This window comes from Oncorhynchus tshawytscha, linkage group LG04, assembly GCF_018296145.1.
Source record: "Oncorhynchus tshawytscha isolate Ot180627B linkage group LG04, Otsh_v2.0, whole genome shotgun sequence".
In the NCBI taxonomy this organism is placed as follows: Eukaryota; Metazoa; Chordata; class Actinopteri; order Salmoniformes; family Salmonidae; genus Oncorhynchus; species Oncorhynchus tshawytscha.
In genome coordinates this window covers 44,902,735-44,929,203 of record NC_056432.1, presented here as the reverse complement: position 1 = coordinate 44,929,203, position 26,469 = coordinate 44,902,735, and the positions used below count along the sequence as shown (strand labels likewise).

The 26,469-nt window shown below is 43.1% G+C and overlaps 2 protein-coding genes across 2 annotated transcripts in view; both read left to right on the top strand.

The window, feature by feature from the left end:
* Positions 1–1,453: 1,453 nt before the first annotated feature.
* Positions 1,454–2,371, top strand: LOC112248863 (glycine-rich RNA-binding protein 1). Its single transcript, XM_024418225.2, has one exon. The coding sequence runs from the start codon at positions 1,536–1,538 to the stop codon at positions 2,004–2,006; it is 471 nt and encodes a 156-aa protein (XP_024273993.1). The 5' UTR covers positions 1,454–1,535; the 3' UTR covers positions 2,007–2,371.
* Positions 2,372–4,175: 1,804 nt separating this feature from the next.
* LOC112249536 (kinase suppressor of Ras 2-like) overlaps positions 4,176–26,469 on the top strand; it is a 73,566-nt gene continuing 51,272 nt past the window's right edge. Inside the window, exons 1-3 of the mRNA XM_024419342.2 lie at positions 4,176–4,865; positions 13,002–13,142; positions 14,247–14,397. Of these exons, the coding sequence (XP_024275110.2) occupies positions 4,689–4,865; positions 13,002–13,142; positions 14,247–14,397 (469 nt within the window). The 5' untranslated portion in view covers positions 4,176–4,688. The remainder of the gene's footprint in view (positions 4,866–13,001; positions 13,143–14,246; positions 14,398–26,469) is intronic.

Genomic DNA, 26,469 nt, shown 5'->3' with positions numbered 1-26,469 from the left:
GTTGTCTGTGCCCAATAATGTGTGGCATTACCATGCGGCAGTACAGATGGAAGTAAAAGTGATCTATTGGGAAGGACCATACAGAGGCCAAAATGATCATGACGATTGTGTAAATGGAAATGTGTCTCTTGTAAGAATGACACTGGGACAATTCATCATTACTACACTTGGGTACTGCAAACCAGCCAACATAATGGCGCAAAATCAATACACACATAACTGTTCTGTGCATAATTTAGCATGCCATCATGCTGGGCAAGCTAGTGATTTGAAACCAGTACTCTATATGAAAACAACCAGTTCAATTTATTGATGTTGCTAGAGATGAATGTGACAGAAGAATATAAATGAATTAATTGTTGTAATGCGCCATTCTACGCGCCAGTCTGTTGGTAGCTCTGCCAGCCTATGAAACCCGTAAAACGACCAAAGAATAACGTTCATCTGTTCTAATATTAGCTTTGGTCGAACAGGGCTCAACTGATCTTCGCCAACTGACCGTACGGAAAATGGGGTTTAGAGATCCGGCAAAAACAACATACTGCAAAATGCATGTGCATCTGTAGGTCATATGGCGACTGCGCCCTTTGCCACGCCCACCTAAAGCCCGTTTTGATTCAGAAAAACATTATATAAAACATTGACAGGAATTAAATATTAATAACACATATATTTTACTCAGTTTGCAAATTGTTCCGCTTCTAAATGTTATGTAAAATGTAGCTTAAGTCAAGTGTTTGCTCTCCTATATTTCGCCCCAACTCTACTCTCTTTCAAACTACCTCTACCCTTATTGGCTGATAAAGCCCAATAATACCGATAACCTAATACATTTGGCTACGTGAGAATCTCTTTTGAGCATTTTGATCTTGACTAGGGGTTGAAAAATTGCTGGGACCGGGACTGCGTCACATACATTTAACATAACATTGCGGGACCGCGGTCGGGCTAGGGACCAGTTCTTGGTAGAGCTGGTAGGTGTCGGACAATAAGTCAGCGGGACGAAAAGTAACGTCATATTCATTGACATCTTACAATAAGATTAGCAGTGTGGTTAGGTCTAAAATCATTTTAAGGAGATAACTTGTAGAAATGGGCGGGGTTTAGCCAGAATTATCAGTTTGTGGCTGTGTTAACTAGTGACAACCCTAGCTAAATCCTGCTAAACGTAACGTAAACTACCTTGCTGGCAACACGTAAACTAGCTAGCTGATTCAACTTACCACGGCAAATTTCTTGACTGCAACGGTATCTTGCTAGTCGTTGCCATTTGCATCGTTGATTTTAGTTAGCAAGAAAAGAGTGCTTCACTAATCGGCAAAATTTTATTGGCGCGCTCCACTTCAACAAAATGTGTTTTACGTCACTAAACTAGGTTTTACGGCATGTTTGCAACCAATCGTATCCGTTTATTTAATGTGGGCGGAGTCAAATTAATCTTTATAATATTTCGCGGCAAGCCTCCATTTCTTTTCCGACGACGTACCTCTCCAAGCAGCAGCTTTTCTCGTTCTGTTCGTAAAAGACAAAGAAACATGTCCGACGAAGGAAAACTTTTCGTCGGTGGCCTGAGCTTCGACACCACAGAGCAATCTCTTGCGGAAGCTTTCTCCAAGTACGGAAACATCGCAAAATGTGATGTCATCATGGACAGAGAAACAGGAAGGCCTCGTGGATTCGGCTTTGTGAAGTACGACAATGCCGAGGATGCTAAGGACGCAATGGAGGGAATGAACGGTCAGTCTCTTGACGGCAGAACCATCCGTGTGAATGAGGCAGGCCAGGGTGGCGGTCGTGGCGGCGGTGGAGGAGGCGGTGGATTCAGAGGTTCCCGAGGCGGTGGTGGATATGGTGGTGGCGGCGGTGGATATGGTGGCGGCGGTGGCCGTAGCTATGGTGGCGAAGACCGGGGTTACGGAGGTGGTGGCGGATACAGGAGCGGCGGCGGTGGTGGAGGCCGAGGCGGTGGATACTCCTCCGGCGGTGGCTACAGGGACAATAATTAGGGCCTAGGGAGGCTACGGGTACCTCTTGAGGCTCCTACAGGGACAGTTACGACAGCTAGCTATGCTGTAAACGAGTAACACTCCGATTCAAGATCATTTGGCTGACTCTTCAAGAAATGTCCGTGTTGACCGAAAGACTTTTGTTGTAATCTTAGTCCTATTCTGTGTTTAAGTATCTAGCTCGAGCATCTTTACATTTAGCCACGTGTGTCGGCCATTGATTTACAAACCATGTTCATGGTCTTGCCCAATAACATTCCACCTTGGGGGCGATTTTGTATTTCTGGTCTGTATCATCAACATTTAAGATTATTTTTTGTCAATTGTCTTCATTGCGCCTATTAAAACGATTTGTTGAAACAAAATATCTCACCAGTCATTAGTGAAGCCATTCTGCCATTTCAAAATAACGAAACAGCGTTGATGTGATGTATTACGGTTTTTGTGCATTTTATTCACTACAGATCTACCACATTAAAGGGACGGGTCCTTTAACGACGAAAAGGACTACTCGAAAGTAGTACATGGGGCAAATTCTGACATGGTCATATTTGAGCTAAATGACCACGCGGTGTTCATAAATTTTACATAGTATTGACGCCCATTCTCAAACAATACGAGCCTCAATCCGGAAGTAAAGCGGAAGTGGTCATCACTTTCAGCTGTGCTAGGATCATTTTCAGTTAAACGGTGAATCGCAAAAACACGCCAGAAGCTACTCACTTTGTTTAAGCGTGTCTCGTTTTCTACCGAAACGCCAAAGGCTTTTAAAATGAAGTTAATCATTCCATTGTAGAGTGCATTGGTGGGAGAGGTAACCCCACGATTGACTTAAATTTAGTTGTGGCCCCCCTGCCAGTTTCCCCTAGTTACCAAAGGCAAAATTGGGTTTATCGTGACCATGAATGCAAACAAAGTGTGTTGGTGAGGTCTCAAGTTTAAAAACTAATTGTATGAGATATTGTGGTCCACAATGTATACTGTTAGTTGGATTGTACAGACAGGTATGCTAATCATTTGGGAATACATTTGACTCACTGCATGCATGCAAATGTAGCCTAGTAGCACTTAGATGCGCTCTTATCAAAAAGTGATTGACATTTGTCTTTTAATCTGGCAGTTGAATCAAAGTACTTAATTCAAGAGACAAAATAGGGTGCCAAAAATCATTAACCCAAAGAGTCTTGTTGGAGGCTCAGACAGCCTACAATAAACTCTTTTGATTGCCTGTTTGTGCTTGATTAGCTGTATTTCTGATCACATACTCTACATTAGGCGCAACACAGACCTCATTCTAGAATTCACTAGAAACTGGGCAATGTAGTGTAGCCTTGGAAGCCAAGTATCACTTTTTACTTGTGTGATGAGGGATTTCCAGCAGGCAGCACAACACACAGCACCATGCCTGTTCAGTCCAGCAGTGAGACACAATGCTGTCTGCCTCTGCAGGTGATGGAGGAAATGTCATAATCACTGGTTCCCCACTACCTGCCTCGTTCAAGATGACACTCGTAACGCTCTATATCGCCCACCTGTTTATTTCCCCCCACCCACAGAAGAGAAAGAGCTGTCATAAAGTATAATTCAGTGAGAGATGTTGGCCTGGCCTACTCAGGCTCACTCAGCGTTCTGTGATTTAATTTGGACATACAGGCAATAATTTGCAGTTAATTTGGAGTATACAATTGTAACAAAATGTATGGTTATTGTGTGTGTGCAGTGGAGGGTAAACACAAGTACTTTTTTTGCACAACAGCTTGCTCACCTTTTGTTAAAAAATGTATTGAAAGTATAAACTTTTTCACTGCAAGCAGTGATCAGTTATTTTTTACTACCACATCTGTGTGTGTGTGTGTGGATTGACCAAGATACAAGTAGCCTTAAAAGGGCAGATGTAGAAAAGCCTAGATAAAAAAATGTATCCCAATTTGGTTTGGTGAAAAATGACAATACATTCCAATTATAATGTGGAGCTGATGATGGAAACTACCTACTGGTATGAAGTTAAAACTGAGTTCACGCTCACTGCACGGATATAATCTCGCGATAACTCCTCCTACATGCAGCATCACTCGTTGATGGTGCCCCAAACTGTGCCCCCCCTTCTCCCGCAGCTTCCATGGGCAATGCTGTTGCTGTGGATTTGATTGACGTGAAACATGTCGGTGTGGTGGTGGGAGCGAACCGGGATGCAGCTGCTGGCATGTGTGACGGTAGAACCTGTACCCAATCCACACAGCATCACGTTTAAAATGATTATAAGAAGCTGCTTTAGTGTTATTGATCAGTTATGATTTTTATTTGAAATGAACAAACAGAACGCTGACTGGATTTATTAGATAAGGCTTGATCGGTTGTGTTCTGACTTGTATTTCTGTTGAGGAGGTATAGCCTAGGCTATCTGCATAATGTGTTTGACGATATAGCCCTCAGCATCAGTACCAGGCTCAATCAGAAACACCTTGATGAACCACCACCTGGAATACAAGGACTATTGCAATGAAGTCGACTTTCACATAGATCACATCTCGTTGCTAAACCAGTGTATATAATAGATTATAACACCACGCTGGCTGGCGTTTTGCAGGGTACTTTATTACATGGAGCTATTTCCACCTTTTTGTCCCCGAGTAGAGTATTTTTTGTTGAACTACACATAAAAACGACCACTGCTCGCAAACTATGGACGAGGAGAATATGACAAAAAGCGACGAGCAGCATTTGAGTTTGCAAAAAGCTTTGCAGCAGTGCGAGTTGGTTCAAAATATGATAGACATAAGCATTTCCAGCTTGGAGGGTTTGAGGACCAAATGTGCCACATCCAACGACTTGACACAAAAAGAAATACGAACGCTGGAGGTAAGCAAAAGCACCCATTCTGTAGAATGAATAGGCTACGGCTACATTGAGGCTAACCAAGCTATGCATTTTGATCTAAATCAATGTGGGGTTGGCTGTCACGTCTGTCAATCAACATCAATGTACATTATTCAATTTCGTTGAAACGGCTGACTACTATACAATTGGAATACTGTGTTATTTATATGTTATATGCCTACAGCCTAAATGTGTTTTATGCAGTGTAATAAATCAAGAAGCTGTAGCTGCAGTGAGCGAGCTGTTGTGGGCTTGCGCATTCTGCAGGTGGTGGAAAGAAGGTGGAATGTTCAGCTTTAGCACGGTGCACTCTTCTCCACCCGAATTCTCCATGAGAACTTTGAGGCCTAAACATGATTTGTGTATGATATATATTATTATCGTCATCATTGCCATTATCATCAGCTCGCGCCTCTATTATCCGCCATGCTATATTGCCACGACTGTTATGCAAGTGTGTATTAGTGAAATTGCTTCAAATTGTCATCTGATTTAATTGGCCCACAGGGTATTCCGTAAATTGCGTTATGCAATGGCCAGGATTTTATCAAAATCCAATGTTGTGTTTTTTATTATCAAAACATAGATATATTTGTTTGTCAAATTAATAAAATAGGCATACCCTGTATACATTTCAGATGCACTTAGGCCCCAATGTGGTTTAGACTACGTAGACATTCCCTGGTGTGTTCCAGGCGGTGATTTCAAATGGAACTATATAAACCCGAGGCCCAATGTCATGGGACTTGATGTGTGTGAGTAAAATAGGGAAACTTCATTATCCTAAACATGATGAGATGGCATTGGCCTGCAATAAATGTATAATGACGTTTATGTGACCACAGATGAAGGAATAGTATGCATATACTGTTTGTTTATTAACTTAATCATGTAGTTTCCCTTTCCCCACTGATACAAGGAAAACAAATCCACATCTGTCACTCATATGGACTTCATATGTATATAGGCACACCATTTTACAATATATTTTTAGGGATACTGTAAGTAGGCCTAGAGGCTGGAGTTGAATTGAATTTCAGTGTGGAGTAGATATTGAAAACATACAGTAAGGCCCTATAACTAGGCCTTCAGTATGGCCACAAATTAACTCATTAGCCTACATGTTAGTGTGAATAGAACATGCTGAATAGATGCCATGATATGTCTAGCTGCAACAATTATTTGATCTAACAGAAGTTCACAGTGTGAAGTTCCTCACTCCCTAGCTACCAACCAAAAACACCACTTTGAAATGTAGGGCTAATAGTTTGACTCAGCGAAACTGTGCTGTGTCATGCAGGTATCTTCAGTCAGGAAAATCATGGTCGCATTAAAAACAAAAAAAATAATTTCTACCATTGACAATGGGCCTCTTAAGGCCCATTTAGCTGTAGTGTATGTGCAGGTGTTTGCATGCACATTGTTTGGGCCTTCTGAGGCAGAGGGCACAGTAGATGATTTACATAAAGTTGCTCTTCTTCCTGATTAGTTCTAATAGCATTTCATTAGCATGATGTAATAATGTATTCACAAGTGGTCAAAAGCAGTTGCCTGTCTCGCAGGCTGTTGATGTAAGAACTTTATGAATACATTTCATTGACTTATTATTTTTTTGATTGGTTGATTGATTGTGTTGTACAAAAGCTTTAGATTGTATACATTAAAAGGACAATCTGCAATTGGTACATCCATTTTTGGACTTTTCAATTAATGACATACGGTGCCTTCGGAAAGTATTCAGACCCCTTTACTTTTTCCACATTTTATTACGCTACAGCCTTATTCTAAAATGGATTAAATAGTTTTTTACCCTTATCAATCTACACATAATACCCCATAATGACATAGCAAAAACAGGTTTTTAGACATTTTTGTATTTGGAGAGTTTCTCCAATTCTTCTCTGCAGATCCTCTTAAACTCTGTCAGGTTGGATGGGGAGCATTGCTGCACAGCTATTTTCAGGTCTCTCCAGAGATGCTAGATTAGGTTCAAGTCCGGGCTCTGGCCGGGCCACTCAAGGACATTCAGAGACTTGTCCCGAAGCCACTCCTGCGTTGTTTTGGCTGTGTGCTTTGCTCGACTAGTCTCCCAGTCCCTGCCACTGAAAAACATTGCTACAGCATGACGCTTTCATCACCGTGCTTCACCATAGGATTAGTGCCAGGTTTTCTCCAGACGTGATGCTTGGCATTCAGGGCAAAGAGTTCAATTTTGGTTTCAACAGACCAGAGAATCTTGTTTCTCATAGTCAGAGAGTCTTTAGGTGCCTTTTAGCAAACTCCAAGTGGGATGTCATGTGCCTTTTACTGAGGAGTGGCTTCCGTCTGGCCACTCTACTATAAATGCCTGATTGGTAGGGTATGGTTGTTCTTCTGGAAGGTTCTCCCATCTCCACAGAGGAACTCTGGAGCCCTGTCACCATCGGGTTCTTGGTCACCTCACCGACCAAGGGCATTCCCCCCGATTTCTCCTTTATGGCCGCGCGGCCAGCTCTAGGAAGAGTCTTGGTGGTTCCAAATTTCTTCCATCTAAGAATGATGGAGGCCACTGTGTTCTTGAGGACCTTCAATGCTGTAGAAATGTTTTGTGACCCTTCTCCAGATCTGTGCCTAGACACAATCCTATCTCGGAGCTCTACAGGCAATTCCTTCGACCTCATAGCTTGGTTTTTGCTCTGACATGCACTGTCAATTGTGGGACCTTATATAGAGAGATTTGTGCCTTTCCAAATCATGTCCAATCAATTGAATTTACCACAGGTGGACTCCAATCAAGTTGTAGAAACATCTCAAGGATGATCAATCGAAACAGGATGCACCTGAGCTCAATTTCAAGTCTCATAGCAAAGGGTCTGAATACTTATGTAAATAAGGTATTTTCTGTCTTTTATTTTTAATACATCTGCAAACATAAACAAAAACTGTTTTTGCTTTGTCATTATGGTGTATTGTGTGTAGATTGCTGAGCAAAAACATTTATTTAATCAATTTTAGAATAAGGCTGTAACGTAGCCAAATGTGGGAAAAGTCAAGGGATCTGAATGCTTTCCGAAGGCACTGTATACCCATAATTTTTTAATAATATAGCTGTTGTACCCCTTCAAGCCCTAAATATAAACTTGTTTTACTCCATTGTTTGTAAACAATGTAATGTAAACAAACATTGTAGGCCTAGCGTAAAAACATAGTTGAAATACATATCATGGTATCATGGAGTCCTTGCATCTATGGCTTTGTCTATGACATTGGTTACATTTCTCCAGCCCCATCCCTCAGCTTTTTACCATAACAGTGGCAAAAAGTGGTGGCGGTACAGTATGCTTTGTTATTGTTTGACCTGCAGATTGCCCCTTTACCTTGTCTCCTCCAAGTCGGGTCAAGTGTGTAGACTCATTGGCAGGTGATTTATGCATTTATAGCAGAATCATGCACCAGTTGCACTCCATCGATCTTTGCTGCACTTGTTGCTTCTTTGTTGAATTTCGGACAAAGTCCTGTGTTAACCCTGATATATGCATTATTATAGAAACTACTATTTCGAATATGAAAGCATCTAACCATTGCAATTTTGGGATATTACTTAATTTGTAAAATGTCCACTTGCACTGTTCAGTACTTTGAACTTGTTCTTACATCACAGATTTGAGGAGCTTTGGGTTCACTTAGATTTTTTACTTGTGCACAAAAGAGCTGTCTTGACCTTTTGTGCAATGCTAATTTGAAGGACAATTTAACCATTGTTAAACCAACGTTATCATTGTACAGGAGGTTTCTGAATGTTTGGATGGCTCGTCTAATGTACTGTGGGGTGGTTTCCCTGGCAGATTAAGCCTATAGCCCTGGACTAAATAGCACTTTGACTGGTGATTCTCCTTTGAGCTTGCTTTTTAGTCCAGAAATAGGCCTGATGTGTGTCAGAGTATGTTTCCCAGTATCTCTGTTGTAAAGTAAGATGCACGTGGGATAGGTTTGACTATACGGTATCTCAGATGCCTTTTTCATCATATAAGATTTTGATTAGGTTCTCAGAATCAGATTCACTTTTATTTGCCAAGTACATTTACATATACCTGGAATTTGACTCAGTGAATTGGTGCTGCTAGCAATAGACAACTGTACAGACAAAACACAGACAGAGGAATTTACACAAATTCAACAAACAGAAAATACAAAATAAACACAAACAGAGTACAGGCTGATTTACAGTGAGGATATACAATTTGCAGTGGGGATATATTTATATATGCAGAGGGAGGGGTGCTGCCATGACGTGTATATATCCAGTGCATAACCAGTGTTGTGCCGAGGTATACATAGTGCAAATGCAGTATAGTGAAGTTATTCGTTTTGCAGGTCAACGATGGCAAGGTGCAGTGGTTGGCACAGAGTGCAACGTCTCTTTATCCCTATGAGCCCGATGGCCGGTTGGTGAGGGCCACAGCACAGGGGAAGAAACTGTTCAGGTGGCGGGTGATTTTGGTCATGATTGACCTGAACCATTTGTCAGAGGGGAGTTTTTGGAATAGGGGATGTCCGGGGTGGGCGTGGTCGATGATGATCTTTACTGCACGCTTTCTTGAAAACTCCTCACCCTAGTTATGAGCTCAAACACACTCACGGGGACCTAGGATTAGTGTGAAAAGACAACCTCCACACAAACCAGTGTTTACTTCTGTTTCTCTGGTGGTATTGACTGCTACTAACCCACTTTTGCCATTCACCCCTTGAATAATGGAGTCTTCTCCTATTGAAAACAAGCTTTTGACCTAGTCCTAAAAAATTACAATTGGACAGAGGACGATTCATACACCACTATCCAGGCCCATGAACAAGAGCCTTAAAACATTTGGTACAACTAAAGATGTGGGTAGAAACTGTCGAACCAATAACGTATTCTCATGGCAATGCGAACACAGGAACAAGTGTCTATGAATCTGCCAAGCTCCTTAGAGACCTACTGACATATAAAAGATTCACATTGTGGAGGTTTAGTGTTTTAGACTTAGATAATTCAATTGCTGTGTGTAATGAGTTAGAGATAGCAGTCCTCCTTCCTCCCATGAGAAATGTCATGGAATGGAATATTGCTTGATTGTTTATGTTTTTGTTGGTGAGTATCCATGTCAAATGTTTACTTTACTTTACTTTTGTATTGTACAATAGCTTAGACCTGTTTCAGTAATTGTAGTGCTAGTGGCTAGTTGTTGCAGTTAATTTTTGTAGTGTATTTTGTAGTGCACTGTATAGGAAATAGGGTGCCATTTGGGACGCGCCACCATAGCTTCACCAAAGGGACATTTCATTATTTACGATTCAGACTTTGTTTTCTAATGGTTAAAAAAAAGGAAATAGATGGTACTCAGTGTGTTTATCAATGTCAATACATGCCATGGGCAGGGTAAAGTGGAGAGATGTACCGTCGTTCAGTTTGTCCAGGAATTTGTTGTTGTTCTATTGATATATTGGCACAGCCAGTAAAGGACATTTAATTGAGAGTGAATTATCTCAAATTGCTTTGAACAAATAAATGATAGTTTCATAAAGGCCTAGAGAAATTCTGTTTTGGTTTAAAGTTTATACATTTTGAACAGGTAAATTGACTGAGAACACATTCTCATTTACAGCAACGACCTGGGGAATAGTTACAGGGGAGGAATGAGCCAATTGGAAGCTGGGGATGATTCGGTGGCCTTGATGGTCAGATTGGGAAGTTAGCCAGGATGCCTGGGTTAACACGCCTACTCTTATGATGAGTGCCATAGGATGTTTAGTGACCACAGAGAGTCAGGTCACCCGTTCCCATTGGAAAGACAGCAGCCTACACAGGGAAATGTCCCCAATCACTGCCCTGGGGCATTGGGATATTATTTTTTGGACCAGAGGAAAGAGTGCCTCCTATTGGCCCTCCAACACCACTTCTAGCAGCACCTGGTCTCCTATTCAGGGACCGACCAGGACCAACCCTGCAAGTGGGTAGAGACCTTTAATGTGGTTCTGCAAATACACCAGAAGTCACGGTCATTATTTTATATATCTAACTTCCTGCCGTATATCCTGTTCACAGAACTGATATGCAAATATTATTATAACCATTATTTGCAGTAGTAGGGATTAGAAGGTCCTGTGTAGATTGTATTTTGCAACCAGCAACTACCAGGAAATAACAATGATCACATTTTTTTCACACTTTTACAGTGTTAGTTTCATCAGCTGTTGTCCAATATTATATCAAACACAGAAAAATGCATTTTTACTGCACTGAACCTTTAACACGTGTGCTTAATGAACATGGGCAGAGTATGGAAAATATGGATCTCACTTTTTGAGAGTGCAGTTTTGGTAGTTGGTAGTTAATCCAAACTACACTATACAGGGCATTCGGAAAGTATTCAGACCCCTTCCCCTTTCCCACATTTTGTTACATCATAGTCTAAAATTGATTAAATAAAAACATTTCCTCATCAAATCCACATGCAATACCCTGTAATGACAAAGCCAAAACAGGTTTTTATAAATGTTTGCAAATGTATTAGAAATAATAAACAGAAATGAACATGGGCAGAGTATGGAAAATATGGATCTCACTTTTTGAGAGTGCAGTTTTGGTAGTTGGTAGTTAATCCAAACTACACTATACAGGGCATTCGGAAAGTATTCAGACCCCTTCCCCTTTCCCACATTTTGTTACATCATAGTCTAAAATTGATTAAATAAAAACATTTCCTCATCAAATCCACATGCAATACCCTGTAATGACAAAGCCAAAACAGGTTTTTATAAATGTTTGCAAATGTATTAGAAATAATAAACAGAAATACCTTGTTAAAATAAGTATTCAGACCCTTTGGTATGAGACTCGAAATTAAGCTCAGGTGCACACTGTTTCCATTGATCATCCTTGAGATGTTTCTACAACTTGATTGGAGTCCACCTGTGGTAAATTAAATTAATTGGACATGATTTGGAAAGTCACACACCTGTCTATATAAGGACCCACAGTTGGCAGTGCATGTCACAGCAAAAACCAAGCTATGAGGTCGAAGGAAATGTCCGTAGAGCTCCGAGACAGGATTGTGTCGAGGTACAGATCTGGCGAAGGGTACCTAAACATTTCTGCAGCATTGAAGGTCCTCAAGAACACAGTGGCCTCCATCATTCTTAGATGGAAGAAGTTTGGAACCAGCAAGACTCTTCCTAGAGCTGGCCGCCTGGCCAAACTGAGAAATCAGGGGGGAATGCCCTTGGTCAGGAAGGTGACCAAGAACCCGATGGTCACTCTAACAGAGCTCCAGAGTTCCTCTGTGGAGATGGGAGAACCTTCCAGAGGGACAATCATTTCTGCAGAACCCCATCAATCAGGCCTTTATGGTAGAGTGGCCAGACGGAAGCCACTCCTCAGTAAAAGGCACATGACAGCCCACTTGGAGTTTGCCAAAAGACACGTAAAGGACTCTCAGACCATGAGAAACAAGATTCTGTGGTCTGATGAAACCAAGATTGAACTCTTTGGCCTGAATGCCAAGCGTCACATCCGGAGGAAACTTGGCACCATCCCTACACTGAAGCATGTTGATGGCAGCATCATGCTGTGGGGATGTTTTTCTTGAACCCGATCAAACATCTCTGGAGAGACCTGAAAATAGCTGACAGAGCATGAGAGGATCTGCAGAGAAGAATGAGGAAACTCCCCAAGTACAGGTGTGCCAAACTGGTAGCGTCTTACCCAAGAAGACTCAAGGCTGTAATCGCTGCCAAATGTGCTTTAACAAAGTACTGAGTAAAGGGTCTGAATACTTTTTTATTTTATCTTATATTTCACCTTTATTTAACCAGGTTGGTCAGTTGAGAACAAGTTCTCATTTACAACTGCCAAGATAAAAGCAAAGCAGTGCGACAAAAACAACAACACAGAGTTACACATAAACAAATGTACAGTCATTAACACAATACTTATGTAAATGTACAATTTCATTTTTTAGTTTTTAATACATTTGAAAAAAATTCCAAAAAACGATTTGAAAAGTACTGCTCTAATGGACTATGATTCAATGCATCCAAAACTTTTGGTTGTGCTCCTCCATCTCTAACTCACACATGTCCCTCTGTCCCCCCCTGCAGGGAAAGCTGGTGAAGTACTTCAGTCGCCAGCTGTCCTGTAAGGTGAGAGTGGCCTCACAGGAGGACAGCACTGAGCTACAGGACTTCCCCAGACTGGGACACTGGTTCCGCATCGTCAACCTGAGGAAGGAGGTCACTGAGGTACATTGATTTACATCTACGTATCACTATCAATGCAAGGAATACCATCTTTCTAATAGCCGATGGTCTGCAAAACTTGTGCCAGTAAGAGTAAGGGAAAACAAGAAAATAGTTATGTTTTTAGTATTGAAATCCCTCTGGCAGTAGGTTGAAAGACACTATATGGGTCTGGGCCAGGGGTGTTACCCTGGTAGTGTAGCCGATGTGAAATGGCTAGATAGTGCTCTATGCAAGACAGAGGCTGAAACATTAACTTTTTCATGGGTGACTTTTCTTAACATTGAATAAAACAGAGGACTAGAATAAGGCTCAGACGGCTTTCACTTCTCTTCATGAGGATTGAGTGGATCTAAATAAATAACTGCTATAGGCCATACATTCAGGTCGGCTGCCACCAACAAGGTTGTTGTCATAAATGCAACATATCTATTCAGAACACTTCTATATGGGAAAAATCTAACTGATGCATTCAAATGGTTTTTAATAAATGATGGGGTGCAACATGGTAATGTCAGGAATTTTACACAAATATGTCAGGTATAACAGCGGGCTATAACCACTTGATCAAAAGATTCAAATTGGGATTTCAGCAATATTATAATCAAGACTTTATTTGACAAAGGAGAAAGATTTGTTGGGGCAAGGAGAGGGACGGAAGCAACACTGTTACAATAGGAATGGAGCCACTCAGTGTCAGTGGGTCTAGACCAGGGCCTATATTTACGAAGTGTCTTATGGTAGGAGTGCTGATGTAGGATCAAGGATTTCCAAGTCCATATAATGATGAGCATGTAAAAGGCAAGCCTGGTCTTATGTCAGCATTCTCTTGATACTCTTTGTAAATACAGGCCCAGTGTTAGTAGTCTGCTGGTTTTCGTTTTTTCCCCTCTAAATCAGTGTCTGATTTAGACCTGGGAAACCAGGTATGCTGACTCCCTGTGTGGGAGAAATTATAACCTGCAGTCGCTATTGCCTGCAATAACTGGAATTTGACTTATAGTACTTGAGTGTTACCCTGGGTGCCAGTCTGTTTCTGCTTTTTTGCCAGCTCCTTAATGGAATTGTCAATGACAATGGAGTAACATACTTGTGTGTGTTCTGTAGGAGATGGATCCGGGCGACGTGACTCTGGAGGGGCTGCTGAAGATGAGTGATGAGCAGGTGTGTGAGGCCATGGAGAAGTTTGGAGCCAACGACGAGGAGTGTGCCCGGCTCAACGCCTCTCTGTCCTGCCTCAGGAAGGCCCACCAGTCCGGTAGGAACCCTATACACACAAAGGGAGGGAGGGAGGGAGGAAGGGAGGAAGAGGGAGGGAGGGAGGAAAGGCGAGAGGGATGAAAGGCAGACAGTGGGGACAAGTCAGGTAGGGCCCTAACACATGCAATCGCTGAGGAAGGGACAGAGAGAGGGAGGCAGGGAGGGAGGGAGGAAAGGCGAGAGGGATGAAAGGCAGACAGTGGGGACAAGTCAGGTAGGGCCCTAACACATGCAATCGCTGAGGAAGGGACAGAGAGAGGGAGGGCACTCTGGAATGTAACCGTGACTCTTCTTCAGGTTGTTATTGCCTCAGCAAGGCCCAAAGCCAGTTCTTGGGGAGCTTTCAGTTAGTGTACTATACAGTAGCCTCATACTGCCATTCCTGATCTCGTGAGCTTACGTATGTTTCGCTACAAGCTACACGCAAAACATATTTATGTAGCTCGTGCGATCAGGATGGTAGTACTAGGCTATCTATACGTACAGTTCATGAGGAGTTTTCATAATATGGTGAATGTCGCCCCCTGTTGACCAGATTTTGCAACATATTATGAATTCAGTAGGCTGCAATCTCAGAAATGTGCATTCAGTGTGGAAACAGTAAAAGAAAATCTGTTGATTCCGCTAGTTTATTGTGTTGTGTTAGTGCTGGACTAGGGCAAAATCCTGCAAGGTTAAAATAATACAAGGCTTGATTTGGCAAAAGCCCAGAATGGAACAGAAAGGGAAATATCTAGAAAATATCTAGGGGATAAAGGATCGATATTGAGTCATTAATAACTCTTGCCATTATTGTATTAATTCAGCATTAGTCTCTCTGCCCTCATATACTGTAACAACTAGAGCTAGTCAACCCCTTATCTGTGACTGAGTGATATTCTCATAGTAGTCTTGTCTCCTCATTCCTCTCCATGGGTGTATCTCAATTGTTAAAAGGCTCTCCTAGCCTCCTTTTCTTAATCTCCACTGTTGTAAAATAATCAGACAGGTGAAACATTTTGCTTTCACCTGTCCAGTGTTTTCAGATTAGCATAGATGAAGGGTGGATACGAGGAGAGGAGGCTGCTGTAGATCAGTGGTTCCCAACCAGGGTTACTAGGACCCTGGGGGTACTTGGCCTATCCACAAGGGGTACTTGAGAAGATTCATGAGACCATAGGCCTACTGGTAAAATGCACACGAGGGGGTAATGCACACGAGGGGGTAATGCACACGAGGGGGTAATGCACACGAGGGGGGTAATGCACACGAGGGGGGTAATGCACACGATGGGGGTAATGCACATGGGGGGGTACTTCAGCGGTACTCAGGGCAGAGCAACATTTTGTTGTTGGTACTGTAACTGAGAAAGGTTGGAAACCACTGCTGTAGACTAATGTGATGCACGCTCTGAGCACACAGGGCATTTAGTCCAATGCTACGTTGTCCAATAGAGGGCAGCACAGACCACATGTTTATTTTCTGAACTGAGCAGCATAGTGTTGTAGTGTTGCGGGCTGAACAGAAGGGGGCACTAGACCATCAGGAAACCAGCACTATCACTAGGTTTGATAACCTGTCATGTTATATGCGTGTGTGTTCCTCCTACACACACATACATACACACACACACACACCTAAATGTTTGAATTAATGCCCATCAGATGTGTCTCTCATATGTTTCACTGGGAATACTTTAGGACATGTTGTCAAGCCAAGTTGAGAAGCGTTGCATTGTCACCCCAGTGTTCTCCTCATTAAAGCCATAACACACAGTTTTCTTTTCTCCAAATGAAAAAGGGCTGCAGATCTTGCTTCAGGAAAACCTGTTCACGTACCAAACTGTTGTCAGATAACACAGCGCCCCGTCTGCCCAAATGCTCATCATCGGCTCACTTCCCTTCCCTCCTTTGATTCTACACACAGCTAACTCCAATAATAATAATAATAATAATGAATTGGATTTATGTAGCACCTTTTTACCAACTGAGGTACACCAAGTGCTTTACATAAGGGGGAAGGGGGAAACACACGTCATCCACCATTAATGTGTGCCACCCACTTGGGTATTGCACGGCAACCATTTTTTGTTCCAGAACACTGAGCTAGCATGGTGGAGCGGTAAGGAGTGATATATGCCAATTAGGATTGAGGGTAAGATTAGGTGGCCATGATGGAATGGGGCCAGGTCACCGGGATTAACACCCCTACTTTTGTGTGTGTGTGTGTGTATGTGTGTGTATATCCAGCCACTCTCTCACCGCAGCCCAGAGCCTATTCAACACCCACAGGTTACAATGAACCTGCCTACTGCCCTGCGTAGGGTGCCATGGGATGTTTAATGACCACAAAGAGTCAGGGCATCCGTTTAACGTCCAAACCGAAAGATGGCACCCTACGTAAGGCAGTAGGCAGGTTCATTGTAACCTGTGGGTGTTGAATAGGCTCTGGGCTGGGGTGAGATAGTGGCTGGACACACACACACACACACACACACACACACACACACACACACACACACACACACACACACACACACACACTGGTCTGGCCTGGTCTGTGTGTCTGTTCCTGAGGCATAATTAGATTGTAGCCGGTAGCTGATTGGTGACTGAGTTCTGACTTCCTCCACAGGAGCCGGCAAGGCGGTAGGACGCCCATACAGGGTCCAGCTGGGTGTGTGTGTCCTTGTGTTTGTCCTTCTTCTGTGTGTATGTTTTGTGTGTCTGTCTCTCTCTCTCTCTCTCTCTCTCTCTCTCTCTCTCTCTCTCTCTGTGTGTTTGTGCGTTAAGCCTGAAAGATTATCACTCATAGGCTAGGTGTATACATGAAATAGATCCAACCCAGCCCAACTCACCCCAGCTATACATTAGATAGCAATGCACAACATGGATAACTAAGACTGTAGCTCTGTGTTATACAGACAGTTCCATTAGTAAATGCTGCTACTACTGCTGTGCTTGTTCTCCAGTCCTCCTGGTTCACAAAGGCAGCAAAAGGCGCCGGACACACACAGACACAATTGTACGGGCACACACACACACACACACACACACACACAATTGTACGGGCACACCCACACACATTAATGGGCTCTTTTCAAACGGATGGCTGGGGAGAGGTGTGAATGTAATAGCAACACCACACACTGCGCTGCTGCTATAATGGCCACTCATACTCAGAGCGAAGGGGAAAGAAAGGCCTATTCTATCTCCCAGCCCTTTCTTTAAACCTAAAGGGAAAGAATATAACCACCACTACACCATCACGCTCAGCCACCACTTTTAAATATTACATTTTTTTGTTGAAATGATCTGAGAGGAACGGGGTCCGTTGGGAGGATTCGTCATCGTCCTCTATGGAAGCCTGTCTTTGTAACTCCTACGCAGACCATGAATACGCAGAATATTCTCTTGCCTCGAATCACATGAAAAAGTAATAATTGTCACATTATTTTGTAAGGACTCTTAAGGCCATCGCAGACTTTGTTGGCCAGCAGCAGCAGACAGTGACTATTGAAGACTTTGTGGTGTACAGGATTTGTAACCTCACTCAGACTCTTCAGCTTGAAAAAATCTCCACCCGCGCAGCTGAATTGCTAGCTTTTTGGTGGCGTAGCTAGTTAAGATGTTTTCAAAAGGGATGGTATAACGCCCCCACTGGGCACATTACGTCATTTCAGTGTGGCTAATCGGGTAATATTTAGTTGAGACGTTGATCGATGAGGTTACAACCTATATTCACCCACTGACAAAGACAGCTAAAAGTTAGATGAATATCCAATGTGTTGATCTAAAAGCAAAAACAAATGTCAGATTTTTGGTTTAGTTGTCACCAAAATATCTATTACTGCGCTTTCAACCATTTTAAAAGCACAGCACAGTTCAAATGTTTAGATATTAGAGATACTCTGAGATACTCTGAATGATCGGCTACGAAAAGCCAACTGACATTTACTCCTGAGACGCTGACCTGTTGCACCCTCGACAACCACTGTGATTATTATTATTTGACCCTGCTGGTCATCTATGAACATTTGAACACCTTGGCCATATTCTGTTATAATCTCCACCCGGCACAACCAGAAGAGGACTGGCCACCCCTCATAGCCTGGTTCCTCTCTAGGTTTCTTCCTAGGTTCTGGCCCTTCTAGGGAGCTTTTCCTAGAAACCGTGCTTCTACACCTGCATTGCTTGTTGTTTGGGGGTTTAGGCTGGGTTTCTGTACAGCACTTTGTTACACCAGCTGATGTAAGAAGGGCTTTATAAATACATTTAATTGATTGATTGATTAATGCCATAAGAGATTCTGTGCAGATTATTACAGGAATTGCGACGATCTCTGCCGACCTGCGCTTTATATGATTAGATAAGAAGAAATGTCGTTTTTGTAACATCAAAATGTGGCCGTGGATGTGTTATTCATTTTAAGGTTGAATGTTACATTCGTTTGTAAGATAGCCTAAAGTTAAGGCTATCTGCTTTAATCAAAGGTAATATTGAATTGTGTTTGGTTGACAGTGCAACCACATATCAACATTTACATGTATCTTCTGCTTGGATAGTTCCATCTGTGCCACTGACTGAGTCTGGATTTAATTCCAGTTTGTCTACAAATTAATAATTGATAGGTTCGATTCAAGTCTCCATCTCAACCAGAAATCTAAGTTATAGAATATGACTAAATCAAATCAAACTTGAAATAAACTTTTCTTCATCTTCTTCATATGTTGATATTTGTTTGCTTTGACAATCAAATATAATTCAACATCCCTAAATATCATTACATTTTAAATCAACCAGAGCTTGAAACCCTAGGCATATTGTGTTGTCTATTTTTAGTTTAATTCTTGGTTTAATTCCAACAATTGCTGTTGATGACTTAGCAAATTCCATATACAGTTGAAGTCGGAAGTTTACATACACTTAGGTTGGAGTCATTAAAACTCGTTTTTCAACCACTCCACAAATTTCTTGCTAACAAACTATAGTTTTGGCAAGTCGGTTAGGACATTTACTTTGTGCATGACACAAGTAATGTTTCCAACAATTGTTTACAGACAGATTATTTCACTTATAATTCACTTTATCACAAATTCCAGTGGGTCAGAAGTTTACATACAGTAAGTTGACTGTGCCTTTAAACAGCTTGGAAAATTCCTGAAAATTATGTCATGGTGTTAGAAGCTTCTGATAGGCTAATTGACATCATTAGAGTCAATTGGAGGTGTACCTGTGGATGTATTTCAAGGCCTCCCTTCAAACTCAGTGCCTCTGCTTGACATCATGGGAAAATCAAAAGAAATCAGCCAAGTTTTCAGAAAAAAAATTGTAGACCTCCACAAGTCTGGTTCATCCTTGGGAGCAATTTCCAAACGCTTGAAGGTACCACGTTCATCTGTACAAACAATAGTACGCAAGTATAAACACCATGGGACCACGCAGCCATCATACTGCTCAGGAAGGAGACGCGTTCTGTCTCCTAGAGATGAACGTACTTTGGTGCGAGAAGTGCAAATCAATCTCAGAACAACAGAAAAGGACCTTGTGAAGATGCTGGAGGAAACCGGTACAAAAGTATCTCTATCCACAGTAAAACGAGTCCTATATCGACAGAACCTGAAAGGCCGCTCAGCAAGGAAGAAGCCACTGCTCCAAAACCGCCATAAAAAAGCCAGACTACGGTTTGCAACTGCACATGGGAACAAAGATCGTACTTTCATCTGGTCTGATGAAACAAATATAGAACTGTTTGGCCATAATGACCAAGGTTATGTTTGGAGGAAAAAGGGGGAGGCTTGCAAGCTGAAGAACACCATCCCAACCGTGAAGCACAGGGGTGGCAGCATCATGTTGTGGGTGTGCTTTGCTGCAGGAGGGACTGGTGCACTTCACAAAATAGATGACATCATGAGGCAGGAAAAATGTGTGGATATATTGAAGCAACATCTCAAGACATCAGTCAGGAAGTTAAAGCTTGGTGGCAAATGGGTCTTCCAAATGGACAATGACCCCAAGCATACTTCCAAAGTTGTGGCAAAATGGCTTAAAGACAACAAAGTCAAGGTATTTGAGTGGCCATCACAAAGCCCTGATCTCCATCCTATAGAAAATGTGTGGGTGGAACTGAAAAAGCGTGTACAAGCAAGGATGCCAACAAACCTGACTCCGTTACACCAGCTCTGTCAGGAGGAATGGGACAAGATTCACCCAATTTATTGTGGGAAGCTTGTGGAAGGCTACTCGAAACCTTTGACCCAAGTTAAACAATTTAAATACTAATTGAGTGTATGTAAACTTCTGACCCACTGGGAATGTGATGAAAGAAATAAAAGCTGAAATAAGTCATTTTCTCTACTATTTTTCTGATATTTCACATACAATAAAGCGGTGATCCTAACTGACAGAGAATTTTTACTATGATTAAATGTCAGGAATTGTGAAAAACTGAGTTTAAATGTATTTGGCTAAGGTGTATGTAAACTTCCGACTTCAACTGTAGGCCTAAATATCATCATTGATGTGTGATAAAGTATGGTAACATTTTTCTTGCTCCCTTGACTTCGATAGCAAAAGTGAATCTATTTAGTTTCTAAGGGGAGATTTCTCAACAATCATGCTCACAATAGCACATTGCTAATAGTTAGCGACAAATATCAAAGCTAAGTAGGGTTGGGCTTGGTTAAAACCTTGGATGGGAGTCTAAAGGGTAGCAGTTGATAGATCAGTCCTCCAGTAGGAGATGCTGCCCAGACTTCTTCTTCTTCTGATAGTGTGTATAAAAACATCTGACATTGTTTTAAAGGTACAAATTCAAATTCAATATATATATAACATTTGATTACCATGATGACAATCCTGTGGTTGAAATTTCACCCTCGAAACAGCAGTTTACGTTGATGACTTAAAAAAAAATCCTATGTATTTTCCACGTAGATTCCACGTTCACAATACATTGACAAATTACATTGAACCAACGTTGATTCCACCATTTTGTGCCCAGTGGGGTGTGTTTGCGAAGACAGAGGTTTCGCGTTTCAGTCTCTGTGTGAGCTTGTTAGTGGGGAAGACGTATGGTTAAGGAAGTACAGGGATGTCTGTCACAGTTGCATACATAAAAAGGTTTTAAAGGGTCAAATAGAGAAGCGTAACACATAAATGCATAGTAAAAAGTGAGTTAAGTCCATGGAGAACAAGAGCACCTCCTCCCAGCTGCCCACTGCACTGAGGCTAGGTAACACGGTCACCACCGATAAATCCATGATTATCGAAAACTTCAACAAGCATTTCTCAACGGCTGGCCATGCCTTCCGCCTGGCTACTCCCACCTTGGCCAACAGCTCCGCCCCCCCCGCAGCTACTCGCCCAAGCCTCTCCAGGTTCTCCTTTACCCAAATACAGATAGCAGATGTTCTGAAAAAGCTGCAAAACCTGGACCGTACAAATCAGCTGGGCTTGACAATCTGGACCCTCTATTTCTGAAACTATCCGCCGCCATTGTCGCAACCCCTATTACCAGCCTGTTCAACCTCTCTTTCATATCGTCTGAGATCCCCAAGGATTGGAAAGCTGCCGCAGTCATCCCCCTCTGTTACAGACCTATATCCATCCTGCCCTGCCTATCTAAGGTCTTCGAAAGCCAAGTCAACAAACAGGTCACTGACCATCTCGAATCCCACCGTACCTTCTCCGCTGTGCAATCTGGTTTCCGAGCCGGTCACGGGTGCACCTCAGCCACGCTCAAGGTACTAAACGATATCATAACCGCCATCGATAAAAGACAGTACTGTGCAGCCGTCTTCATCGACCTTGCCAAGGCTTTCGACTCTGTCAATCACCATATTCTTATCGGCAGACTCAGTAGCCTCGGTTTTTCTGATGACTGCCTTGCCTGGTTCACCAACTACTTTGCAGACAGAGTTCAGTGTGTCAAATCGGAGGGCATGCTGTCCGGACCTCTGGCAGTCTCTATGGGGGTGCCACAGGGTTCAATTCTCGGGCCGACTCTTTTCTCTGTATATATCAATGATGTTGCTCTTGCTGCGGGCGATTCCCTGATCCACCTCTACGCAGACGACACCATTCTATATACTTCCGGCCCGTCCTTGGACACTGTGCTATCTAACCTCCAAACGAGCTTCAATGCCATACAACACTCCTTCCGTGGCCTCCAACTGCTCTTAAACGCTAGTAAAACCAAATGCATGCTTTTCAACCGTTCGCTGCCTGCACCCGCACGCCTGACTAGCATCACCACCCTGGATGGTTCCGACCTTGAATATGTGGACATATGTGGACATATGTAAACTCTCCTTCCAGACTCATATCAAACATCTCCAATCGAAAATCAAATCTAGAGTCGGCTTTCTATTCCGCAACAAAGCCTCCTTCACTCACGCCGCCAAACTTACTCTAGTAAAACTGACTATCCTACCGATCCTCGACTTCGGCGATGTCATCTACAAAATTGCTTCCAACACTCTACTCAGCAAACTGGATGCAGTTTATCACAGTGCCAACCGTTTTGTCACTAAAGCACCTTATACCACCCACCACTGCGACCTGTATGCTCTAGTCGGCTGGCCCTCGCTACATATTCGTCGCCAGACCCACTGGCTCCTGGTCATCTACAAGTCCATGCTAGGTAAAGCTCCGCCTTATCTCAGTTCACTGGTCACGATGGCAACACCCACCCGTAGCACGCGCTCCAGCAGGTGTATCTCACTGATCATCCCTAAAGCCAACACCTAATTTGGCTGCCTTTCGTTCCAGTTCTCTGCTGCCTGTGACTGGAACGAATTGCAAAAATCGCTGAAGTTGGAGACTTTTCTCTCCCTCACCAACTTCAAACATCTGCTATCTGAGCAGCTAACCGATCGCTGCAGCTGTACATAGTCTATCGGTAAATAGCCCACCCATTTTTACCTACCTCATCCCCATACTGTTTTTATTTATTTACTTTTCTGCTCTTTTGCACACCAATATCTCTACCTGTACATGACCATCTGATCATTTATCACTGCAGTGTTAATCTGCAAAAATTGTAATTATTCGCCTACCTCCTCATGCCTTTTGCACACAATGTATGTAGGCTCCCTTTTTTTCTACTGTGTTATTGACTTGTTAATTGTTTACTCCATGTGTAACTCTGTGTTGTCTGTTCACACTGCTATGTTTTATCTTGGCCAGGTCGCAGTTGCAAATGAGAACTTGTTCTCAACTAACCTACCTGGTTAAATAAAGGTGAAATAAAAAAAATAAAAAAAGTAAAAAAGTAAAACACAGTAAATGAGAATGTCAGCTATTAAGAACACGTAGAATAGCTTAGAATGGTTTATTACGCTAAAAACAAATGCACGGTGATTGTCGCTTTCAACAAAGCTCTTGGTTTGTATCTCAGCGCACAAGTTGCTTTAGTAATGACTCATATTATTCCAGCTAGGGGTTCGTCAGTCGGTCCTCTGTGTTGCTGCAATATCCACACATTCTATGACCCAGCATGCCCCTCTTCAGGCGCCCACACACACACACGCACCCATGCACGCACGCACACACACAGACACACACACACACACACACACACACACACACACACACACACACACACACACACACACACACACACACACACACACTGTAAACCCAACATCCTGGCCTGTCCTTACTAATAGTATTGATCTAGTCCTAACGCTTAGAGTTAAGTTTACATGAGAGAGACAATTCGTGCCCTGAAGTCTCAGATTCAGTATCTGTCCTCACTCATCTTTTCATCATTAAATGGACTGTCCCCACTCTTGCCGTGCCTTAAGACTGGTTCAATTACACTCACTATTAATTGGCTTCAAATGCCATCTTTGAGTATAGAAAAAAAGGAGAGGAGGAGATTAGGAGAGGAGGGCAGAGGCGTATGGGAGAAGAGACATGGAGAGGAGATGACAGTACAGGAGAGGAAGAGAGGAGGAGTGAATGGGGAAGGGAAAGGAGGGAGCAGCGAAGAAAAGAGGAGAAGAGGAGAGGGAAGGATTATGGTAGAAGAGGAGAGGAGGAGTGGGAGGAGTATGGTAGAAGAGGAGAGGGAAGAGTATGGTAGAAGAGGAGAGGAGGAGTGGGATGGAGTATGGTAGAAGAGGAGAGGAGGAGTGGGATGGAGTATGGTAGAAGAGGAGAGGAGGAGTGGGAGGAGTATGGTAGAAGAGGAGAGGGAAGAGTATGGTAGAAGAGGAGAGGAGGAGTGGGATGGAGTATGGTAGAAGAGGAGAGGAGGAGTGGGAGGAGTATGGTAGAAGAGGAGAGGGAAGAGTATGGTAGAAGAGGAGAGGAGGAGTGGGAGGAGTATGGTAGAAGAGGAGAGGGAAGAGTATGGTAGAAGAGGAGAGGAGGAGTGGGATGGAGTATGGTAGAAGAGGAGAGGAGGAGTGGGAGGAGTATGGTAGAAGAGGAGAGGGAAGAGTATGGTAGAAGAGGAGAGGAGGAGTGGGAGGAGTATGGTAGAAGAGGAGAGGAGGAGTGGGAAGAGTATGGTAGAAGAGGAGAGGAGGAGTGGGAGGAGTATGGTAGAAGAGGAGAGGAGGAGTGGGAAGAGTATGGTAGAAGAGGAGAGGGAAGAGTATGGTAGAAGAGGAGAGGAGGAGTGGGAGGAGTATGGTAGAAGAGGAGAGGAGGAGTGGGAGGAGTATGGTAGAAGAGGAGAGGGAAGAGTATGGTAGAAGAGGAGAGGAGGAGTGGGATGGAGTATGGTAGAAGAGGAGAGGAGGAGTGGGATGGAGTATGGTAGAAGAGGAGAGGAGGAGTGGGAGGAGTATGGTAGAAGAGGAGAGGGAAGAGTATGGTAGAAGAGGAGAGGAGGAGTGGGATGGAGTATGGTAGAAGAGGAGAGGAGGAGTGGGAAGAGTATGGTAGAAGAGGAGAGGAGGAGAGGGAAGGAGTATGGTAGAAGAGGAGAGGAGGAGAGGGAAGGAGTATGGTAGAAGAGGAGAGGAGGAGTGGGATGGAGTATGGTAGAAGAGGAGAGGAGGAGAGGGATGGAGTATGGTAGAAGAGGAGAGGAGGAGAGGGATGGAGTATGGTAGAAGAGGAGAGGAGGAGTGGGATGGAGTATGGTAGAAGAGGAGAGGAGGAGAGGGATGGAGTATGGTAGAAGAGGAGAGGAGGAGAGGGATGGAGTATGGTAGAAGGGACGAGACGTGTATGGCAGATGAGGAGGAGAGGGAAGGAGTATGGTAGAGGAGAAGAGGAGAGGAGGAGAGGGAAGGAGTATGGTAGAGGAGAAGAGGAGAGGAGGAGAGGGAATGAGTATGGTAGAGGAGAGGAGGAGAGGGAAAGAGTATGGTAGAGGAGAGGAGGAGAGGGAAGGAGTATGGCAGAAGAGAAGAGGAGAGGAGGAAAAGAGAGGACAAGCGAACAGGGGAGAGGAGAGAAGGAGTAGGGAAAGGTGAGCAAGTTTCTTCCATTTATGAGAGGAGAATGAAGAGCGAGAATAAGGGAGAGAAATGAGGGGATGTTCACAGATGCCAGAAGGTGGAGAAACAACGTTTAGGTTACCTATCACCTGGACAATGATAGATTAGTTAGCCAACATAAAGTGCTATCTAGCTACTGATGATGCCGTAGAACCACCGTCGTCCACAGTCATCCAATTCAAAAGACAAATTAAAAAACAATCCTTCCAGGGATTCTTCCCGAGGAGCTTATGGCATCCTTTCACAAAGGGTTTATCCCAAATGCCAACCTATTCACTACTTTTGACCAGAGCCTTATGGGCCCTATGAAGGAAATAGGGTGTCATTTGCCATGCAGCCTTATTATGGCAGTTTAATGGACCAGATAAAATCCCAGTGGCCTTTCTCTGCCATTTACCACACAACAGCCAAAGCCTGGTCCTAATTAGTCCAATTAGTATGCTGTTAACCACCTTTTCTCCCAACACTTTCCCCGTGTAAAGATCTCCTATTGACAATGGGGATGTATAATGTGTTGGCCATTTACCAAAAATCATTATCTTGGATAATTACTCATACAGTACATCTCCTCTGACTGGTGTATTGTTGGGCTAAAGTGTTGTGAAGCACTATGGAGGTAATTCAGGCTACTGT